Genomic DNA, 23,102 nt, shown 5'->3' on the forward strand with positions numbered 1-23,102 from the left:
TACGTTGCACAGTGAGGTAATTTTAAGGAGGAACACTCGTCTGTCACCCCTGACGTAACCCCCCCACTCTCCCCAATCCCCACCAGCAAGGTTTGTCTTTCTCCCTCCCTGCGCTCCAGTCAAGCGGACCATTGGGGACGTGTGGCTAATTAACACCATCAACAACGCCTCCTGACCACAGGGACTGGTCATAACCACCGCTGGCACTGTGGTAAATAGAATGCTTCATAAAAAAACAGCGTGCACATCCATGCACACACATACACACTTGGTGTCACACACGACTGTGGAAGCAACGCTGACACAACTAGACGTGCAAATACGTGACAGAAGAATAAAAAGACACATGCATAGGCAGGCTTGGAGTGTCACCGCATTGCCTCTCCTTGTCTGGGGAAGGCAGGATGATTAATCGCACTCTGTGCAGATGGCCGCACTAGGGATGGACAGGGAGAGAACGTGAGCTCTCCCACTCACACATCCCTTTATTGCCTTGTCTCCCTGGTGAGCGCTCCCTCTTCTACAGTACGAGATGGAGGAATTATGGAGTCTCAGCATGGACGTCTGATACTGCAGGGATAGACGCATAAACAGGCTGTTTATGTCAGCCGTCTTGGCACTTTGATTGTGAAATTGGCCAAAATCTAGCCTTGAGGTTGGAATTTAGACAGTTTAAAAGGGCTTTTAGTAAGCCCTAATTGTGTGTGTCTGTAGCTGTAATGTTAATGAGGTGTGTTTGTCCACACTTGTCTTCAGCAAGTGGCTCCAAGAAGCGATGTTGTGTACTTTATCCACATTTAACACATACTCTGTAACTTAAAGAGGACCTACGTATCACGCTTTTCCTCTATTCTGACCAATGAATGTTTAACACAGGGTTCCACTGACGTCAATATATATTCCTTATATGGGCATCCCCACCACTCCTGTTCTGATCCCCTCTGTTCACCGTTCAAGCGATAGCTCAGGGTTCGGGTGTGCCTAAAAAGGCAAGCATCAGGCAGAAGCAGCTGGAGTTTCTGATTCCCGGCCAGAGAAAAATATGCTGTCAACAGCACTTCACAAGGTTTTGTGAACATGGGCCAATACGAAGCTGGATTATCCGCCAAACTGTTGCTGAAGTCTGCCATCTTTCCAATATTACTTGGTTATGTTGAAGAGTCATAAAAGTAAACTGTAATTTCAGTGTCCTAACTAAGGATCGACCGATACATCGGCCGGCCGATTTTGCGTTTTTTCCTTGTATCGGTATCGGCCGATATGCACGTGGGTTCGCCGATGTATTTTTCCACCGCATGATTTAAAGTCAGGCATCCGCCGGGGCAGCTTTGTGTTGCCGTCACACTGCGGAGGAGCAGTCATCACATTGATGCTAGATAAATTTAAACTACGACAAAAATGTTTTGCACATGGTTGAATAATTATTCCTTTTAAAGTTGATAATGCCGTTTAAATGAGTGTTTAAGAAAGCTGAATCCTACTGTGTTCAGTGTTTACATTTCAATAAATATTTGTTTAAACATGAGACCTGTAATATTTGTTATCATGGTCATTTTTTCATGTAAATTGAGGGATCAAAAGCAGTATCGGCCACAAATATCGGCCCAAGCTAAATCGGCCATCGGCTAAGGGTGCCCCAAAAAAAACATATCGGTCGATCCCTAGTCCTTACTGTGTTTATTTGGTGAAGTAATCTGACAAAAAGGGTTTGGCAGCTGTATGAAAGTCCTCCGAAGCGCTTGGGAGTGTCACCTATCACAAGGCTTGGCAAGAGGCGTGCCTGGAGGAGGGCTGGGGGTGCACTAAATTACAGACCACTATGGCCGGGAGGCAGGAAACCCAAGGAAAAACTACACGAAAAGGTGCGGAGTGCGGGTTATTGTGTGTAGTTGCTCTATAAGAGTCCACAACTCAATACAAAGGCCTGAAAATGAGTATAATAGGTCCCCTTTAACCACGCTGTAACAGATGCCATAAACGCTATGTAGCTGACTTGGCATCATTTTAAGATATGCAGTGAAGCCTGTGGTGGGTGTATCCATAGGACGGGAGTCATGTAATGTTTTTTTTTCTGTGAAAAGCCGCAACTTCAAAAGCTGGCATTGAGCGCCTCTTGTCTCATAAATGGAGCAAACTAGTGAGGGAGATGATAGATTTTTCTCACTTTTGCTGCTCTTCAACAGGCTCTAGGGCAGAGGACGCTGCAGCTTTTCTTTCCAGCCTTTCACTCAAGCAGGTGATTGTAATGATCAACATCTCCTTCAATGCGAGGGAAGGAGCTCATCAATTAAATCACCTGCTGGAGAAACTGGTTGGAGAGAAACCTTGCAGTGTCTCGGCCCTCCATTGACACTTGTGCACTAGGGGCAATCCAAACAGGCAATTTTGTGGCATTGAATGAGACAAGACCTTTTGAAAACCCTTCTCTCACGGATGCTGTCCGTTGTCATTGGACTGCAATCGGCACCAGTAACAACCTTCATTCGGGCCAAGGTTTGTCCCATGTCTTGACGTAGAGCCAACAGAATCCTCCGGCTCAGGGCCGGTTAATTTTTTTGGCTCAGCAGCAGCAATGCTCATTCCAAGCTCAGCAGCGATGGCATGCTGTGAGAGGACTGGCTTATGTGGCGCAACAATCTGAAAAAAAGAGAAACCTATTTTGCCTTTGCCATCAAGCAATCATGACAGTCAAAGCAAATCCTTTTTCATGTTGATTCCTTCATGACAGTTTGAATCCTTGACAATGAATCTACATTGTTGCCAATATTTTGCCTTTTAAAGGCTGTGCTGGTTTGTAAAAAAAAATTGCTTATTGAGAATGTTTTGTCCAATGTATTCTTTTTGCATAACAAATGTACATTTAAGCAACTTTTCAACTTGTCTTAAACATACAATCAGGAGTGTATTACTAGTATTACATTATTACAAAGCCCCTTTTGCATAGTCAGGGACCTGATTGATTTCACTTCAGTGTGTTTCTAAATGCAAAGTGAAACCAAATGATTCGGCCACCCACAGCAATTCCATGTGCCACTTGCAGCACACCTCGTGCAACTTCACACCTTCTCAAATGGACAACATGGCTTGGTTGTCTTTAGCACTTGAAAAGCTGCATGATCCAATCCATGCAAGGCTAAAGACGGCCAACAGGCCACAGGCAGCGATGTGATCTGTTAAGTGTGAGTCACACTTGCACGCATGCCGTCTGTTCTGATGTGCCTCGACACAAAAAAGGTAATAAACTGCAAAGAAGGCCACAACGGCACCGGCACAGTTGGAAAAATGAAGATTTGGACATTCTTGGAGGGAACGTACATGTGGACTGATTGTAAGATGTACTATTATATGCCATGGCTGAGGTCTGGTCTCTCCACGGCAAATAAGCAAGCATTGGCTACCTAAGCTATGTTGACACTGCATGTCAATTTGGATTTTTACGCTCATACTATGTGACCTGTATCTTATTTTTTGTGAACAGTTTTGAGCATTGAACAGTCAGTGTGAACAATTCTTTTTCAAATGCAGCCTCAGGGCCTCTTTTGTATGTAGATATCAATCCTGTACTAGGTGTAACAGGGGTCTCGGGCCGCATGTTTGAGGCCCCCGCCTTGATATGAAAGTTTAATGTTAGTGCGGCCCGCGCAAGTTTGATATGGATGCTGTATGGTATCATGTACCCAGAAAAAATTATTACGTTTGATTCATGTTCATGTTAAAGGTTAAATAACTGTTAATAGTTATCCTCCCTATCCGTGTGGAAGTGGTAAGTTTTTGGCTATTTAAGTTTAAAGGAAATAACTTGAAGGCTACCGTTTAGGTGGCTAGCTCTCTAGTTTGCGAGTTAGCATGTTTCTCAAGACCCTGCAGTTGCTCAATATGATGTAAATAAAAAAAAGTATAAATGTGACTATAGTCGTGTTTTGTCATGTCTACAGGGCTCTAATAATGCTTTGTTCATTTTAATCTGAAAAAAATAATTTGTCTACCCACCAACTATATGTGGTTTCTTAAGTTTTTATTATTTGCCGTTTTATTATTATTATTATATTTATTACTGATTTTCTTCATTCTTGATTTGTTTATTTATTTTTCATCTTATTTTGTGCAGAAAAATAAAAATTAAGATATCTGAGAACAGTGGAATGTTTTATCAGAGCTTTTATTGTAGAAAATCGGAACCAAAGCACTGAAAAAGTTTGTAAATTTTTCTGTTTTTAATAAATGTGTTTTTTTTTTTTTGCCCAGACCCTAGCTCCAGTGGCCCCCAGGTAAATTGAGTTTGAAACCCCCGAGGTGTAACTTATGCTACTGCAGCCTTCACATACAGTATATCTGTACAGTACATCATGGAGAGGCAGTTTTGCAGTGCAAGAGTTGGGGAAATGTATTCACAGATGTAGGCAAGTTATTTTTGTCACCAGGAAATTATTCTAAAAATCTGTGTCAGTGAATCAGCTGACTTCCATGTTCCACCACCCCTGGAACCAACTACCCACACACAGGCTCTTTGAAACAGACGTCTCAAACTGCCTCAGCCAAAAGTCTTGCCATCCATCATCTCCATTGCAAAAAATAATTTGGTTAAGCAAATGTTGACTATGGTGCACGTTGAAAAATATGCCAATGGGACATTGTTTACCTCCGTAAACATGTTGTGTTTTATGTGCATGCACATCACTTCCTGGACACATTACATTCACATTACAAACAAATGCAAGTCTCATTTTTTTTGGCAATGTGAATGATTACATCATACATTACATACATTACAAAATCGCAATTGGATGTCATACCCCGCAGTCACTATTCTTGAGTGTAATCTTGGAACTCTTGCAAAAAGCAAAATGAGATTGTAATAACAGACTCCGCCTCCGTTTTTCCTTGCCTGGTTGGCGGTTCAGATGAGGGGATGTCGTCAATTGTTGCCAGCTTGTAAAGCCCTTTGAGGCTCTTTTGTGATTAAGGGCTATATTAATAAATTTGACTTGACTAGAGTGCCCTACGGGATGCCTGTCCATATTCGTACAATAAAGTGTCAATCCCAGAAGTTCACCAGAGCTGCACAGGTTGCAACTGGAATTCTCTTTCCATAACAGAAACACAGCTTCCCAGTGCCAACAGCACTCATATATCCCCGGGCCATCATGCTTTGCTGTCGCAAAGACACAATTAGATACAAATTGCCAGCTTTCTACAAAAAAATGGCTGTGTTGACACTAAATCTATACTGCCATACAAGCTGTACACCGACTTAGGGTTGGGCATCGAGGATCCATTAGAACCGGTTCTGACATTCTAATTCTCCTGGAATCGTTCATTTTCTTTTTTTTTTTTTTTAGTTTCGATGATTGGCACCAAAACACCAAACAAGAAGGGGCAGGAAGTGTTTGTGTTCATCCATTTCAACCATGGACAGTGTGGCATTCGCTAGTTTGGCTGAAATTGTGCAAGGGAGGATACACGCACTACACTGGACAACCCGTTTTTGACGCAGTACGCCAAATTTCTTTTAACCAATCAGGTAAGCAAACCACTAATCTAGGTTGTTTTTTCATAAGCTTTTTAATAATACAAATCATGTGTGAATTATAGGTTATCACATGGTTTGGCTGATACTGGCACGCGGGGGCATGATACTGGGCCTGATACCAGACAAACGATGTGATGATCTTATTATCACATACTATTTAATCATGACCCTATTATCGCGTACTATTTAATCAAAAGACCATTTTCATTCATTCATTCATTTTCTACCGCTTATCCTCACAAGGGTCGTGGGGTGCTGGAGCCTATCCCAGCTGTCTTCGGGCGAGAGGCGGGGTACACCCTGGACTGGTGGCCAGCCAATCACAGGGCACATATAGACAAACAACCATTCACACTCACATTCATACCTATGGACAATTTGGAGTCGCCAATTAACCTAGCATGTTTTTTTGGAATGAGAAAACCCACGCATGCACGGGGAGAACATGCAAACTCCACACAGAGATGGCCGAGGGTGGAATTGAACCCTGGTCTCCTAGCTGTGAGGTCTGTGTGCTAACCACTCGACCGCCGTGCCGCCCAAAAGACCATTTTGTTTCCAGAAAATTTTCAGTTTATTACATGTATTATATCTAAACAGTGTAAACACAATAATTGCAAAAATATTTCAACAATAATATTTTATCAACAGTCTGACATGTTGACAGAGCACAGACGGCAGCAAAACAAACGCTGTGTGTTCACGCTCGTGCGCTGTTCTCTGATTGGTTGTTTCACGGGCACGATACCAGAGCAGCGCGCTCTGAGTGGACAGCTACGGGGGCCGATACTGGACATGGTTAAACTCTATATTTTATCAGTATCACTGCCCTGGGCTTTGACACAGTATCATTTCGGCCTTTTCCCGTATCATTCATAGGCGGTTTCTAGGGTACAGGGCCAATTAATACTGTAGTATGTGATAATGTCAAATACACCAACTACTCTGAAGTATAACCAAGTTTACTTTCTGTAGTATTGTCCCTTGACAAAATGTACAGTAAGAAATATCTTTGCTGAAATGTGGAGGCCATATTCACTTTTGTCAGATACTGCATATATTACGTATGTTGATTCATGTTTATTTAGTTTTACTTGCTGGGTTACTGTTAATGTAACTCCTCTAAAACCAAGGAGGTATCTCATGGTACCGATCTTTCCAAATGCTAATCATGATGATTGGTAGTGATTTAGCCTCCATTGTGTCTCCTTTGGTTTCCTAAATTAATCACAGCATTTTAAATACCAAGTTACAGGGAGCATTATCTATGATTGTAGTGTTGCGTCGCTGACAGATTATTACCAGGACTGGCGCACCAAGCAGATGTTGACAACATTGTTACAACAATGAGGTGACCCAGCAGCCCTACCAGGCAAGTCGTTTGATAACATTACACGACCCCACGTGGCCAATCTGCCAGACTATTATTAGATATCGGATGTTACTTATAAACACCCCACTGAACACACCACGGGGGGGCCGGAGGGCTGCTTCTCTCATTTCATAGCCTTTAACATATTTGGTCTAAATACTGTCTGGCTGCGCTCCTGGGAGAGGACAACAACATTCCAGGAATCATGTGTTCCATCATAAACATCTACCAGGTCATACGTGACCTCAGGAAGTGTCGTCAGGGACTGTGCGTGATGAGGGATGGATACTTAGCGAGCCGCCTAAAGCCAATACATTATACATGCATCGCTTGCAGGCAAAGCAGAATGGGAGCTAATAATGGAGAGAATATGGAAGTGAAAGCATGCAGCTATTTAATAGACACCAACAGTAACTTTCAAAATATTCATGGGAAATGAATCGATCCGATTATCTATCATATTGATAACAAGGGTTCTGTGAGTATTGAATGATCAATACTAACATTCGTTTATGTTTATTTTCACATTTTAATATCTGTGTTTTTCTTATTTGTTCATATTGTAACATTGTTGATATTGATATTGTACATACAATCATCCCTCGCCACTTCAAATTCAAATTTAAAGATTTTTAAAACATATGCTCCTAAATCCTGCTGGTTCATGATTGAAAACGGGCTATTATTACTTAAAAATATACTCATGGGAGCAAATTGTACATCATTTTTGACTAAACTAAGTATTTTCAAGCATAAAAATGCCTAAATCAACAAAATAACCTATACAGTCATTCCTCTAGTACAGTCATTCAACACTGGTTTTCCAAAATATAAATAAATTATGTTGTTTTGTGGTTGAATAACCATACTTATTTACTGTTATGTATTTTTTTGCATAAATTGCAATAAATAAAGGTCCTTGTTATGTATATTGTTTGCAAATCTGTGAAGAACTAAGAAGATAGCTCTTTTTGTTTGAACCCACATATTCTGCAAAATATGAGCACAAGCAATGGATCATGTGACTGACAGGTGTGTTTTGTTGCTCAGGTGCGTTGGATGGCATTGCTTGGTCAATCAATAAATAGCACTGAATGTCTACACCCAGTTTCAGATTGGGTAGCGATGTTTTGCCTGTGTAGATTGTATCTAGAGGTAGATTGTAGATAGCATCAAAATGACAATACTGTCTACGGGTGAAAAACAAGCAATTGTGGATCTGAGAGAAGATAGAAAATCAATAAGAAGCATTATACAAACATTGCTCATAGCCAGTACAACCATTTGGAATGTACTATTCTTCTTACTTCTTGTTTCTGTCTTCTTGAGGAAATTCCAAATGGTTGTACTGTACTGGCGATTGATCACTGTTTGTGTAATGGTCCTGACTTATTTTCCATCTTCTCTCATATTCACAATTGCTTTTATTTTCTACCCTTAGGTGATAAAAAAACAGGAAATTGTTGATATTGTCAACAATTGTAAAGAATAAACATCAACTGACTGTTATGGAATCGAAATGAAAACAATAAAAAGGGTTGCCAATGAGATCGTAGAACCGCTGATGTACATCAGTAATTTATCATTCCAGACTGATACATTTTCTAACAAAATGAAAACAGATTAAGTGGTTCAGATCAGACCAAACCAGTTTCCTTAATACCACAACTTTCTACAACAATTTACAAGCTATACAATAACACGTTGAAGACATTTATTAATAAGAATGAATTACTCACAGATAGTCAATAAGGATGCAGAGCTAATATTTCAACCTCCATGGCGCTGACTGAAATTACTGTGGAAATTACCAACGCCATAGACCATAGAAAGTGTGCAGGCGCAGTATTTATGAATTTGACAAAAGCCTTTGATACAATTAACCACAACATCCTAAGAACAATATTAGAAAAGTACAGAAACAGAGGATTAGTTTTGAATTGGGTTAATAGCTACCTAGCTTACAGTAAGCATAAGTAAGTGAAGATAGGAGAAAACACATATGCAAGTTTAAATATTACATGTGGAGTACCCCAGGGGTCTATACTGGGACCAAACTAGTTCAAGTGGTATATCAATGACATTTGTACTATAACACGTGGAGTACCCCAGGGGTCTATACTGGTACCAAGCTAGTTCAAGTGGTATATTAATGACATTTGTACTACTACATGTGGAGTAGCCCAGGGGTCTATACTGGGACCAAACTAGTTCAAGTGGTATATTAATGACATTTGTACTATTACATGTGGAGTACCCCAGGGGTCTATACTGGGACCAAACTAGTTCAAGTGGTATATCAATGACATTTGTACTATAACACATGGAGTACCCCAGGGGTCTATACTGGGACCAAACTAGTTCAAGTGGTATATCAATGACATTTGTACTATAACATGTGGAGTACCCCAGGGGTCTATACTGGGACCAAACTAGTTCAAGTGGTATATTAATGACATTTGTACTACTACATGTGGAGTAGCCCAGGGGTCTATACTGGGACCAAACTAGTTCAAGTGGTATATTAATGACATTTGTACAATTACTTTCTAACTTGTACATGCGAAACTGTCACTTGTACTGTAGTGTTGTATTTCATTGTAAATTGTGAGCATGTTCAAAGACAAACTGAACCATTACCTAACATTCCCATGTAATAAAATTGAATGAATGTATTATCTTTCTGTTATTGTTATATCGCCTTATATTGTTGTATTTACATAAAATCCCCACAACATCCCTTTCAGCTGCCCCAAAAACAAACCTGCAAATGTTTATTTACGTAGTCAGTAGGCCCTATTGTTTAGCCTTGCAATGCCTTGGTTTTGTAAATAAGTCTGTCCATATCCGCAAACGTGCTTGTTTCACATCAAAAGTAGGTGAAATCCCTGATGGATTTTTTTGTGTGTTTCTTAAAATACCTACAAGAGGTAAATATGACTTTATTGTGGAATGCACGCATCAAATGAAATTGCCAAGTTGCTGTGTGTTTGTGGTAATTTTACAATGTTGGGTCATCAAAATAGCATATGCACTTTGCACATTACACAGAGACTCTTTCTCTGGGATTTGTTTGCCATCTAAAGGTGTAAATGTTCTTGATTGTGGGGTTATAAGTGGCTGTTAATATGATTTATTGTTCTGGACTCTGGGGATCTAAATAGCCTTAGGATTTATTGTAGTATGTTAACTATAGGGAACATTAGTCTAGCCAGACGGTATTGTGTGGAATGTACCACATAATTAAGGTTCATTTGCATTGGAATGATTTGGACCTCAAGAAATACACAAATGTGACTTGTACAAGTGCTACATCAAAGATGATGTTTTCAGAATGGTTTTGCTTAGCTAATTTAACCACATACAATATTGGAAGAACCTCACAGTGTGACGCAGTGCAGTACAAAATGATGTTCTCCCATTTAGACAGTTGCTAAGGAATATCATTCTGGGATTGCTGTCTCTCTATTGTGTCTTGCCCCTATGTGGGTATGCCAATACTGCCCTTTTGCCCAATATAATAGAAGGCTGGCAGGATATGACATTTCACTGGCTACAAGCGTTAAAAAAAGAGGACAAAATGGTAACACAGACCGCCCTTCTTTCTCGTTTCATTCTGTGGATGGCTGACAAAAAACCTCTCTTTGTCCCCTCTTCACCTTTTCTTCTGCATGCTGACACACAAACTTCCTCCACTTCCCATTTTCCTACTCCGCTTTTCTTGTTGTTTTCTCTCCAAGCGATGCTGCATCATAAACACTCCATATCTTCTTCCCCCCCGGGCGGACTAGAGAGGCTGCTTTTTAATGCAGGCCAACTGTCACAAAGAAATTACGCACGCACGCCCCGAGCTGTGTGACCAACAACCTGTACGCCGCTCTTGATATCAGCAGAAAACACAGAACACTGGCAACTCGCGGGCAAACACCCACACCACTGACTTGATATTGGTGCGCCGCCATTATTGTCATTGTTATTTCATTTTGGATGACCCACAGTGTTTGGTGCAAACAGACTCCTCTGGTGGTCTCTCCCTCCACCTTGCTGCACCTCTCTGTCTATCCTTTTCTTCCCTGCCTTGCACTGGAAGGATGGATAGGGAGGAGCGGCATGTCTGCACGAGCTGATAACGCCGGACCGAAACAGAGAGACACACACGGATGCATCACATACAAAAAAGGAGCTTGCTCCGGTGTGGGCTGGAGAATCTATTAGGCACATACTGCATGTGAGGGATAAGATGAAAGAAGTGCAAAATTAACAAGATGACAGACGGAATAAAGATGAGCAGAGAAATGGCGGTTGAAGAGCCGAGGGTCAGGAGGGAGCGGTGATGAAGACAAGAGGAGGAAGGATGAGAAGTGGAGGGTGGTGCACTAACATGTGTACCAGGAGAGAGGCAAAGTGGCTGTCGGGTGATGGCAACGTTACGCAGTAAGCGTTTTCAGTGTGCAGCTTTGATGTGTAGTAAGAATACAAGAGCAGCTACATATGGTGGCCTGGTGATATCAATCACACAGGCCACATCTGCAGTCCCCTCGCCATCTTTTTCCATCTGTAACAGCAGCTGACATTAATGCCTGGCTGCCATATCGAAAGTGATAAATATTGATCAAGACAGCTGCGTCTGTAATAGAAAAGTGGTCCAACACTAGTGTTGTTGGCTAAACTAATTGCGTGCTTAATTAAATCCCTGTCACTTATCACAACGACCACCGGCTGATGCATCGTGTTTTTTCTCACACGCACACAGAAAAAACATCATGCGGCTCATGTCATGTTTATCGCACAGTCGTCGGGGTACAGACGGGACTTTGACAATAGTGGCCCCCATTAGCATGCAGCGGACTGCGCTGAGTGGTCGCGCTCTCGACGCGACGTGACTGCTGTCACTAATATGGAATTTTAAAAGTGCAGAAGACAATGAGGTTGCAGACACGTCGCTGCGGCAGGAAATTGGGCTCAGGAGGAGAAAGTTTGACAGCGTCTGTGTAAAGAGTCAATCAAGTGGTCATTTTATCACGAGCTGCTATGCATTCGTGTGACATGGACAACAAATGCATTTTCAATATGTGCTTTTATTTCAGTAGACAAGTTTTTGGGGATGAAGGTCTTCATCCTCACTGCCCCTGTTATTTGGGGAACATCTTGACATTGCTGTATAATAAACACCCGGCTGTGGCATCATGAGGAGTCATTAATGCCATAGTGTGTCATTCAGTGACTTGTGGGCTAACTTTGGGAAAAAAACATGCCTTTGAACACTGGAACTTTGATTGAAAAGGTGTGAAGTACGATCATTTCCTGTGTGTAAGATGCTTTGAACCCTGCAACAGAGACAGTGCCACTGAGGAAAAGACAGGAAGCAGAACTGGAGGTAGCAGAGATGAGGATGCTGAGGTTCTCATTGGGAGTGACCAGGATGGATAGGATCAGGAACAAGTACATCATAGGGACATTACATGTTAGCAGCCTTGGCGATAAAGTCAGAGAGGCCAGACTGAGATGGTTGGGACATGTCCAGAGGAGAGCTAGTGAATATATTGGTAGAAGGATGCTGCGTTTAGAGCTGCCAGGTAGGCGGCATAGAGGAAGACCAAAGAGGAGGTTTATGGATGTCATGAAGGAGAACATGAGGGTAATTGGTGTGAGAGAGGCAGATGCAGAAGACAGGGTTGGATGGAGGAGATCAATTTGCTGTGGAGACCCTTGAAGGGAAAAACCGAAAGAGAAGGAAGAAGATGCTTTGTACCATGCATTTTATACGGTGTTACAGGTTATTTATGGCTAAAAGAACTACAGTTTCCATGATGCTTCGAGTGCTGCTTCTGGAAGCACCGAATTGGATGAGTGGATGCGGATATCATGGTAATGGTAATGGTTTTATTTCATTTGAACATGCATCAGATTCCAATTGAGTGCATCCCATAATCAGTTCACAGTTCCACATGTCCAAAAGGAGTAGGAAGAAGCAAAGCTTATTAAATCCTACCCCTCCATCTGGTACTTTTACAATCAGTAACTGGTACATTTGTTCACTTCCTGCTTTCCTAATATAGTTTAAGTTTTTTTATTTTTATTTTATTTTTGTCACATACCAAAGTACGAGGTGATATGACCATACAATGACATAATGGGTACCATAGTAACCATCAATATAGTGATATATATAGCACATCATGACTGGTTCAAGACTCTTCATCCTTGTATTTAGCAAACATCAACTGCTTGTATTGTTTCTTGAATTGGCTCATTGTTGTGCATTGTTTGAGGTCCTTACTCAATCCATTCCATAGTTTGATTCCACATACTGAAATGCTATGGCTTTTTAACGTAGTCCTAGCATATAAGTGTTTCACATTTAATTCTTCCCCGAGATCATATTTCTCCTCTCTTGTAGAGAAGTATTGGATGACATTTTAGGTAATTGGTTGTTGTTAGCCTTATGCAGTATTTTAGCTGTTTGAAAATTAACTATATCAGCAAGTTTAAGTATTTGTGATTTTAGAAATAAGGAGTTAGTATGTTCTCTGTAGTCGGCATTGTGAATTATCCTTACTACCCTTTTTTGCAGTACATGTAGTGAGTGAAGATTGCTTTTATAGTTATTACCCCATATTTCCACACAATAAGTAAGATATGGTAGAACCAGAGAGCAATAAAGAGTGTGGAGTGAATTCTGATTGAGAAAAATATTTTGCTTTGTTCAATATTGAAATATTTCTGGCCACCTTATGTTGGATATTTGTAATATGAGGTTTCCAGCTATCTATTGTGATCCCCAGAAATGTATTTTAATATCATGTTTTGAAATCTGAAGCAGCGATTGTGTTTTGAGCTGACAAATCTTAAGTAAGTTTGATCACGTGTAGAATTCTTCTGTTTGGACTGCTGGTCTCATCATCGGAACTAAAGAAGGACGCTGGGAACCTTTAGTGTAGGTAGGTTTACAAGGTTTAAAGTGTGGCTTTCCTTATAGTGTGTTTCCAAAGGCTGGACTAAAGCGTGGTGAAGAGGACAGTTTAATATTTATTTACCAGTACACGCCATAGTCCAGAAATTATTAAAAAAAATAATCTCGAAAAGTACAGAGGTAGCTTTACTAAAATGTCCCCAAAGTATGACATTTTTTTTCTCCAAATAATAGCAGAGAGCGATAAGGCCTGCATGCTAACATGCTGAATGAAATGCTTGCTGGGATAATTTGCATCCTTGACTTCCCTCTAGCCAGCAACCTGATATCCCTCCTGCTGAATAAACACACGCGCACACACAATGTTCCTAAATGAAGTGTGGCTGTTTTGTGCAAACTGTGCAAAAAGACAACAACAACAAAAACACACGAGCCTCCTCTAATATTCCCGATACTCCCTACAGTTATGGGCATTAGGATAAGCATACAATAAAACATATTTATAGCACAGTGAGCGAGAAGAAAATGATTGCAAAATGGACGGATTGAGCACGGATGAGGAAATGAGGACAGCGCAGACAAATGGAGACAAATCTTATAGACAAACAGTTGGGAAAGAATGAAAAACGGCCAAGGCTGTGGAAGAAAGGAGGTTTTTATTGCAAAATGAGAAAACAAGAGAGAAGGTGAATATTGAGGATGTGATTCTGACGTAAAGGGGCGGGAGCGAGGAAAAACCAAGACAAGACAAATAGGGAGATTTCCATAAGGAAGAATGGAAGAGGTAAAAATAAACTGAGAGGGGTAGGGGGGGTTGACAGAAGAAGAGTGTAAATATTAGATGTGCTGGGGGGAAAAAAACGTGAAGGGAAATCATCAAGACAGGAGGACGCTATAGGAAGCAGGAGCGCTCACTTAAAGAGATAGAGCAAACAAAGCCATGCACGTGACTGACACGAGGAGACAAAGGAAGTAAAAGGATGGAGAAGATGAGGATTGACTACAACAACGCTGGAAAGCACCGCACCAATGAGCAGATAGAAAGTGAAAACACAGCCGATGATAGATGAGGGGAACGCTCTGGCAAAAACAACACGAATGGCAGAGGCAGCAGACGGGCTCACTTACACACAAACACACACCTGTATCTAAAAGTCTAGCCAACTTAACTATAACTATAAATAAAATGGAAAGTGCAGCACGACAGGACAGTCATTACAGCAGAGGGAAATATGCTGAGCGATTAAAAACAACATGTTAGTGCCGGCTTTATGGTCGACAGCAGGGCGTTCTGCATTAACTGTCAACCGTTTGCATAAACAAAGACAAGCGGAAAACTAGCACACGCTCATCTCCTTTATAATCTTTCTTATGAATCTTGCTTTTTATTGTAATCTGCGACATGATCCAATTTCCTCGAAAGAAATAATCACATCACATCTAATTTTGCACAATAAATAAAACTCCTCGCAATGACTGCATCGTTCGGAGCATCCAAAAGGAATCTATTCAGCTGATTGCTTCCTCTAATCGTTCGCCAGTCCTCACACAATAAAGGATCATTTCGGGGGTGTAGGGCAGTCACGCATTGGTGCATGTTTCTGAATTTTCCATTACGGTCACAAATAACCACAAATAGTCTCAGTGTATTGACGTGCACGTGCACAAAGCAGCATGAAGACAGCATGAACATTAATCACCAATTTCAACTGTCAAATATTTGCAATTAAAACGTCTGGCTCTGTATTATTAGCAACGATTTTTGTGCAGGCGCTCTATCATTAGTAAAGATTTGTGCCCGGATGAAATTGTCCAGGTGCTCGGGTGAGGTGGCCAAATGGACAACAGCCCACTAAGGTAGGAGCAGAGAAGTGAGGGTAGAGTACACCAAAGGTGTCACTGTGCTAATTTGCACCAATAATTACCTTGGCCATGAGTGGCACACAGACATTGGAAAGAAAGCTAACATTATCTCGCCATGGAAACCTGCACTGCCGCACTCTGCTCACGTCTTGAGCGTTGGAACGTGTAACCTTCTCAATGTTAACGTGACACCTTGTAAGGGCTCACTGACCTCAAAAAGCCTCAAAATATCCCTCTTTCCAAAGAGAGAAAGCCACAATCTTTATATCTTCCCTTCCTTTGGTGGAAAGACTCCTCCTCGGTCAATACATCCTGAGTTGTGCGGTACTAACATACATAAAACATGATGCTGTCAATACATCATAAGGTGTCACATGTTGACTGATGGATGCTAATGCGCCAGGATGGACAGGATTATTGGGAGGTGAGGGCCAAATAGCGTCTCTGAACATAGGAAGGGACGATGCATGATGCATTGCAGGGGTCTTCAATTCAAATTCTGTTCGGTCCGTTTATGCAAATGTTTTCACGTTGAAGACCCAAACCTCATTTTGCCTTAAATTGCATCAGTCAGACTGGCTCATAAGAATATGAAATGTAATAATGAAACCCTGCACATTTCCCTATTGTTTCAATACAACACAATTGACTTGGCACACAACAGAACCAAATGTGACATAAATAATGGAAGGTTTGACTACAAAGAATATAATAAATAATAATAACAATAGTAATTAATTGATTGTCATTTTAAAATAAAACCGGCTAAATTTCAGATTTTGTTATTTTTTGCTTGATTTTGTCACACAATTCCTCTTTCTGTTATACATTTGACTTCTTTGCAACTCTCCCATCAGTGACATATTTGTACACGGTATGTTTTGTCCCAATATCCACCATGTGTTATGAGATTTTTCCTACTGGGCTACGTTATTATGCACACCCTCACATCACACTAGGGTGGAGTGTCACTTGGGTGGACACCCCCCTCCAATGATCTGTTTTGTCTGATAATGGCGCCTTATATTCCCGCTTTTGACCAACATATATCGGCCTGTCCATTCACTTTCCTTACTCTGAAGCGAGCCATGGTTCTTTCATTCACTTCTCAGGAAGTAGAGAAACAATTTCATTGAACCGCAATAGAAGTCATTACGCCCGCATCCACCACTGTAAGTCCGTATCCAAACCGAGGTCCGCTATTTGGTCATGGCTGATGTATGGGATAAATTATGAGGCAAGAGTTTTTCTTTAAATATTCCAATTTTGACTGTCAAAACAATGACGACTGAGCTAGTCCTGCTTCTCTCGCTCTCTCCAGGCGGGGGGAAACACTGCAAGATTAAGGATTATGCTTCTCTCCAGAGCTACATGCTTTGCTTGGGGTAAAACAAACGCACTGAATAGTAGCAGGATGGGAGGGAGAGGAAGTGAAATGAGATGCCGGGTGTCAGGAGGAGGCGGATAATAGGAACACGGAGGAGAGAGGAACAGCAGGAATTGGCCTTATTACTTGCAACCGAGGAGGTGGGACAGCGGTGGGAGCAAAATGAGGGAAAGGGAGGAATGGAGGAACGCTGGAGAGAATGGAGGAATGTAAAAGAGCAAGAGAGACAAGAGGCAGAGAAGTGTTTTTCATTACCTGTCTATGGGCGCGTTGGGAACGGAGACATCTGAACTTAATCAGTATTGAGAAATGGAATGTGGAGAGGGATTGATGAAGAGACAAAAAAAAAGGAGGGATGGACAGCACTACAGACGGATAGCGGCCATGTTTGTGGCGATCCACTTAGCAAGTATAAGAGCAGGATCACAGTTCACAGAGATGATGTGTCAAGAGCTTGTCGGCACATCCTCTCAATGTGACGACAGAAAATGAAATTAGAATAGAAAATGTCAAGGTGTCGCTTTGATGCTCCTCCTCCTCCTCCTCCTCGATCTGTTTCTCTCTCTCTCTTTTCCCTTCCCACCCTGCTGCCGTGCAATCCACCCGTCCCCGTTATTCCGTTTCTGTCAACACGGCTGACACCACTCTCATGCAATGACATCCATCACTCCTCATACCTCTGTTTACTCTTATTACCACCTTTACACGCCGTCTATTATACCCTGCATTTTGAGCACCTCACTCTTGGAAAAGCTTTGCTAAGCACTGAAAGGCTTCAATTCCAAAGACCATTATTGGTCTGAAGTCATTTTAAATATACATGTGGCATTAAATAACACATAATAACCAATTTTATCGGAAGATTTATGGCATGCAGTCACAAACTTAAAGGTTTCATGATATATTATACTAGTTTAAATGCATCACAGGTGCCACCATAGTGTATTGTGAGTGTAGTGTTATTTTCGCAGTGAAAAATAACATTGAAAGGCATATTTCTTTGGTTGGATGTAGGTCTGTCATGATAATTGATTAATTGAACGATAAAGTTGATAAATTGACATGTGCATGAATGTTTGGTTTTCTCTCCTCTCTCTTTACCGCACAGGCTGGATGATAAGAGGGTTCAATCTGCTCCGTGGTGAAATTAGTTACTTCTCAGTCACATTTCACATTGGCAGTTGAAAATTCGGCTCCGTATTAATAACGGTAGTTCCCCATCACTGTGCCCAAACTGCTCTCTCATGGCTGCTTGTTGTTTATATGGGCCACCACATGAGGGTCGGCCTCTCAAAGACGGTTGGGGGGTCGGCCTCTCAAAGACGGTTGGCCGAGCAGTGTCAAAAAAGCACTAGAGCGCCACCGCCTGTGCAAAGTATATTTAATTTCACATTGCCAGAAAATTCGGCTCTGTAGCTACAGCAGTAGTTACCCCTCACTGTGCCTGGACTGCTCTCTCATGGTGTGGGGAAGTGTGGAAAAAAGGAATATATTCAAAATCAAACCATCAACTGTACTAGTACTACCTTAGTATTTTCCTCTCCTATTTTTTTTTATTTTATCATTTATTGAATTTTATAGGGGCGGCACGGCGGTCGAGTGGTTATCACGCAGACCTCACAGCTAGGAGACCAGGCTTCGATTCCACCCTTGGCCATCTCTGTGTGGAGTTTGCATGTTCTCCCCGTGCATGCGTGGGTTTTCTCCGGGTACTCCGGTTTCCTCCCACATTCCAAAAACATGCTAGGTTAATTGGCGACTCCAAATTGTCCATAGGTATGAATGTGAGAGTGAATGGTTGTTTGTCTATATGTGCCCTGTGATTGGCTGGCGACCAGTCCAGGGTGTACCCCGCCTCTTGCCCGAAGACAGCTGGGATAGGCTCCAGCACCCCCGTGAGGATAAGCAGTAGAAAATGAATGCATGAATGAATGAATTTTATAGGAATTTTACCATTGAGAAATACAATTTGATACAATGTGCTTGCATTATTATGCCATATAATTCATGAAAAAAATTATAAAAAATGTGGTTATTGCGACAGGCCTAGCTACGTATGCTAGAATGCTGATTTTTTTTTTTTCGCCACTTCTTCTGGGACTGAAGGAGGACGACTATGTGACGTTACACCATTTGAGGGAATGGAGGACACATATGTTAGCAACACTAGCATAGCTATTGTATGTGAGCGACAGTCCCAACTTTACAGTTTTAGCAACATTGTGCTATGTCAGCTCATGTGCTTACTTAGCATTACTTAGCAGCATGTACCTGACTGACATCAGATCTGTATTTGAATGTGTAGTGAAGCCTGCTTTTTCTCTCACCTTTAGGAGATCATAAACAGACCCAAGGCACATGCTACTGTTAGAACATTGACCACAGCCTCATTAAAAAGTGCATTTTGCATAATTGGGGACCTTTATATGAATAATTTCATTATTACTGTGGTTGTATTGAACTGCACTCCTACGTGCTACACTCAATTTACTCTCTTGCATTCTAGCAGGTCCAAAAGCCACACAGAAGTAACACATACCGTCAGTCAATCAAGCAACTGACCCTGTCCTCCTTTGACTGGTAAATGACCTTGTCGCTGCCCTTTATGAATCATTTATCCATCCATTGCTTATATCCTCGCCATCCCTGCGTTTGTGTGTTGATTGTGTTTGGCTCATTCATAATGTATGGCAACTGGGGAGGTTTTCACTGTGTCAACACGTTTCATAACTCAACAGCATGGCAAAATGGTGCAGGGAGGAGGAAAGAGATGGGGGGTCCAGATAGAGGGATGAAAATAGGCGAGGATGTGGGGGAGAGGGGGGGGGGGCTTGGTGAAAGCGGCGATGGGGGCGAAGATAAAAGATGAGGAGGATACAAAGGATGTGGAAAAATATGTACGTCTTTTTAAGCGTCTTAGTGTGTGTGAGGGAAAAGGGAAAGGGAGGCCGAGAATACGGGCAGGAAAGCAGGCAGAAAAGTCATGCGAGTGGAAAGGTCACAAGCTATTTCACGGCCTCGTTGCTCTGCTTTTTTTTCAGCATCTGTAAACTCTCACAGCCTGAAAGCGACAATGGCCTACAAGCCAATAGAACAGTCATCTGATCTACACGCTGTACCGATTCTCTGATGATGCTGGAATATATGCGTTAATGACAACAACGGCGTGGTGGTAATTGAAGTACTTAACTAAACAAACGTGGAGCATAAATGATTGAAATGAAGCTGTGCACACATAAAAAGCGTCCTCTCACTCCAATAGACTGATGATTTGTTTTATAGCAAAGCCAATAACGCGCGGCAAATTAAATCATATTTCAAGGAGACAAACAACGCAATGGCTACGTTTCATTTATGGCATCCACCACCGCACTGACTCCACTTGGCAGAAGAAGTACAGTATACCTTGTTGGAACCACACTTAACAAGCAACACCGTGTACGTAATAAGTTTTACTCCTCTGCAATCCCGTCTGAGGTCAAAACTGCCATTATCTCTAATAACAGATAGCTGTTTTGCTTTTATTGACTCTTAGCGGCTTTCATTAGCATTTAATTACCTGAAAAACAAATGGAGTATCAAGAAATAAACAACTGAAGCTGAGTCATAAAGACAAGGATGAGAAAATGCACCATTAAAACAACGTACATAATATAAACACAACCAAAATGAGACCTACCTCAATCCTGCCGGTGTCAGGCTGGAAGCCCCTGGCCGGGTCTTCGGTGGTCACCCTGCACTGGATGGCACAGCCGTTGACTCGGATCTTGTCCTGTCTGATGCCCAGTTCTGGAAGGCTGCGGCCCGAACACACGTTCAGCTGGGCGTGCACCAGGTCCACGCTGAGGACAGATACAAATAGAGCCTGCTGGAAATTGTGTCTCCATCTTTTTTTACTACAACTCCACGAAGTAGTGCAAACGAGACACAAATCAAGATAGAGAGGGTGTAGATTTGCTGTGGATGGGTGACTTTTTGGAGCACAAATGAATGTGCAACGCATGAAAGGATATAAATCCCACATGAATACCCCGTCGAATACGAAACAAATTAGATTAAAACATAACAAAGGTGTAATTTGATCATGCAGAAAGTACGGCTCCTGATAGCAAATCCAGTTTGCATTCAAAGGCGAGTCTCTTCTTTGTTTCATTAGAGCAGAGGATGTGCTGTTATCAGGTTGGAGACTCCCATGCCTGTCAAGAAATATTTTATTTGCGATGACAAATAACAGAACTGTCCAACAGCTCATTCGGCTCCTCTGCTTGAAATGCAGAATTTTACAGCAAGAATGCCAAACAGTAGCTCATTCATTATACAAATTCTTATTCAGTCCTGATCCAGCATGAGAAAGAAGCCAAGAGGAACAGTGGGTGGTTATTTGCTAACAATTCCAAGATGGAACCTGACTTGAATAAATAAATAAATAAATAGTGTCCGGGTAAAACTACATGACCTATCAACAAGAAAAAAATGCACACTCTTGCCAGACTCCAGAAGGTGCTCACAATGCGGAGAGCATCTTGGCTGCAGTTGCACACACCTCTCAATTAGCGCTTGTTCACATTCTGGCCAAACAGAAGGACAATTATGCTTCAGTCTGGTGTGAAATGTGTTGGTGGACAAAGCAGATCCATGGAGTGCACGGACAGACGCCAACGTCTTGTTTTTGTTTCAGCTTTTGTTCATGTTCATGTTGACGTAATGACATGACACCGGGAACCAAATGTGACCATGACTAGGTGGTTTTGGCACAGTTTGTTTATCATTAGCAAGGAATAAATATGAAAATTAATTAATTTTCTACCGCTTATCCTCACAAGGGTTTCAGGGGTGTTGGAGCCTATCCCAGCTGTCTTCGGGCGATATGCAGGGCACACTCTGGACTGGTCGCCAGCCAATCACAGGGCACATATAGACAAACAACCATTCACACTCACATTCATACCTATGGACAATTTGGAGTTGCCAATTAACCTAGCATGTTTTTGGAATGTGGGAGAAAACCGAAGTCTACGCATGCAGAGTGAGAACATGCAAACTCCACACAGAGATGGCCGAGGATGGAATCGGTCTCCTAGCTGTGAGGCCTGCGCGCTAACCACTCGTCCGCTGTGCAGCCTGTATTCTTATTGTTTTCCAAATAGTATTATTCTTATGATGAATTCATTAACATTAATTGTCTTGCCATTATATTAAAGGGAGAGCAAAAAACATCCATCCATCCATTTTCTACACCGCTTAACCTCACAAAGGCATGCTGGAGCCTATCTCAACTGTCTTCAGGCGCCAGCCAATCACAGGGCACAAAGAGACAAACAACCATTTGTCAAAACAAATTGACAAAACTATTTATATGCAGTATTCTGGTCACTAGGCATAAGTGATGTTACACTGTTGAGACATGACGTGAAAACAAAATCTCTCATTCCATGTGGAAGTCTTATGTTTCTGGCTTTTGTCGTCCTTCCCCACTCCATTTGAAACCCTTTCTTAGGTGTTGAGCAAACAAACTGGTGGGTACCTTTAAAGCGCTGGCTGTCTCATCTGTCCCTGAAGCGATTGCAGAGCCTTTATAACCATTATAGCTGAGCAATGTGTTGTAAAGGTGACTATAGGGGTGTTATTTCATGTATATAGCGCTCTAAAAATGTATGCTCTAAGTAAGAAAATATTCCATGTATTAATATTGAGTGAATTTCACCAAACGGTATACCCTCTTTCATGAAACAAATACAAACAAAATAGCCTCGTCTTATTTACATGACAGCATCTCATTGCTGTCTCTACACCAGTGGCGCCCAATAAGTAGATCGTTATCTAGCGGTCCATCACAAATGTAGTGTGGGTAGATCTCATGTCATTACAAAAAAGTAGAGAGAGCCTATCATCTATCCATCACTATGACATTCGTCACATGCTTGCTACACAGGGTCTGACACCTTATCTTTTCTGAGACATGGGTCACCGTGTACAGTGTGCGCGTATAACCCCAAGAAATGATGGACAAAGTAAGAAGCCAAACCTACCACTTCCA

The 23,102-nt window shown here is 41.7% G+C and overlaps 1 protein-coding gene across 1 annotated transcript in view; it reads right to left on the reverse strand.

Annotated features, from left to right (window-relative positions):
• LOC131125146 (pyruvate carboxylase, mitochondrial-like) overlaps positions 1 to 23,102 on the reverse strand; it is a 215,252-nt gene that overhangs the window by 118,411 nt on the left and 73,739 nt on the right. The window contains exon 11 of the mRNA XM_058066386.1: positions 20,745 to 20,907. Coding sequence (XP_057922369.1) covers positions 20,745 to 20,907 — 163 coding nt within the window. The remainder of the gene's footprint in view (positions 1 to 20,744; positions 20,908 to 23,102) is intronic.

The sequence above is a fragment of the Doryrhamphus excisus genome, chromosome 3 (genome assembly GCF_030265055.1).
Source record: "Doryrhamphus excisus isolate RoL2022-K1 chromosome 3, RoL_Dexc_1.0, whole genome shotgun sequence".
Classification (NCBI taxonomy): Eukaryota; Metazoa; Chordata; class Actinopteri; order Syngnathiformes; family Syngnathidae; genus Doryrhamphus; species Doryrhamphus excisus.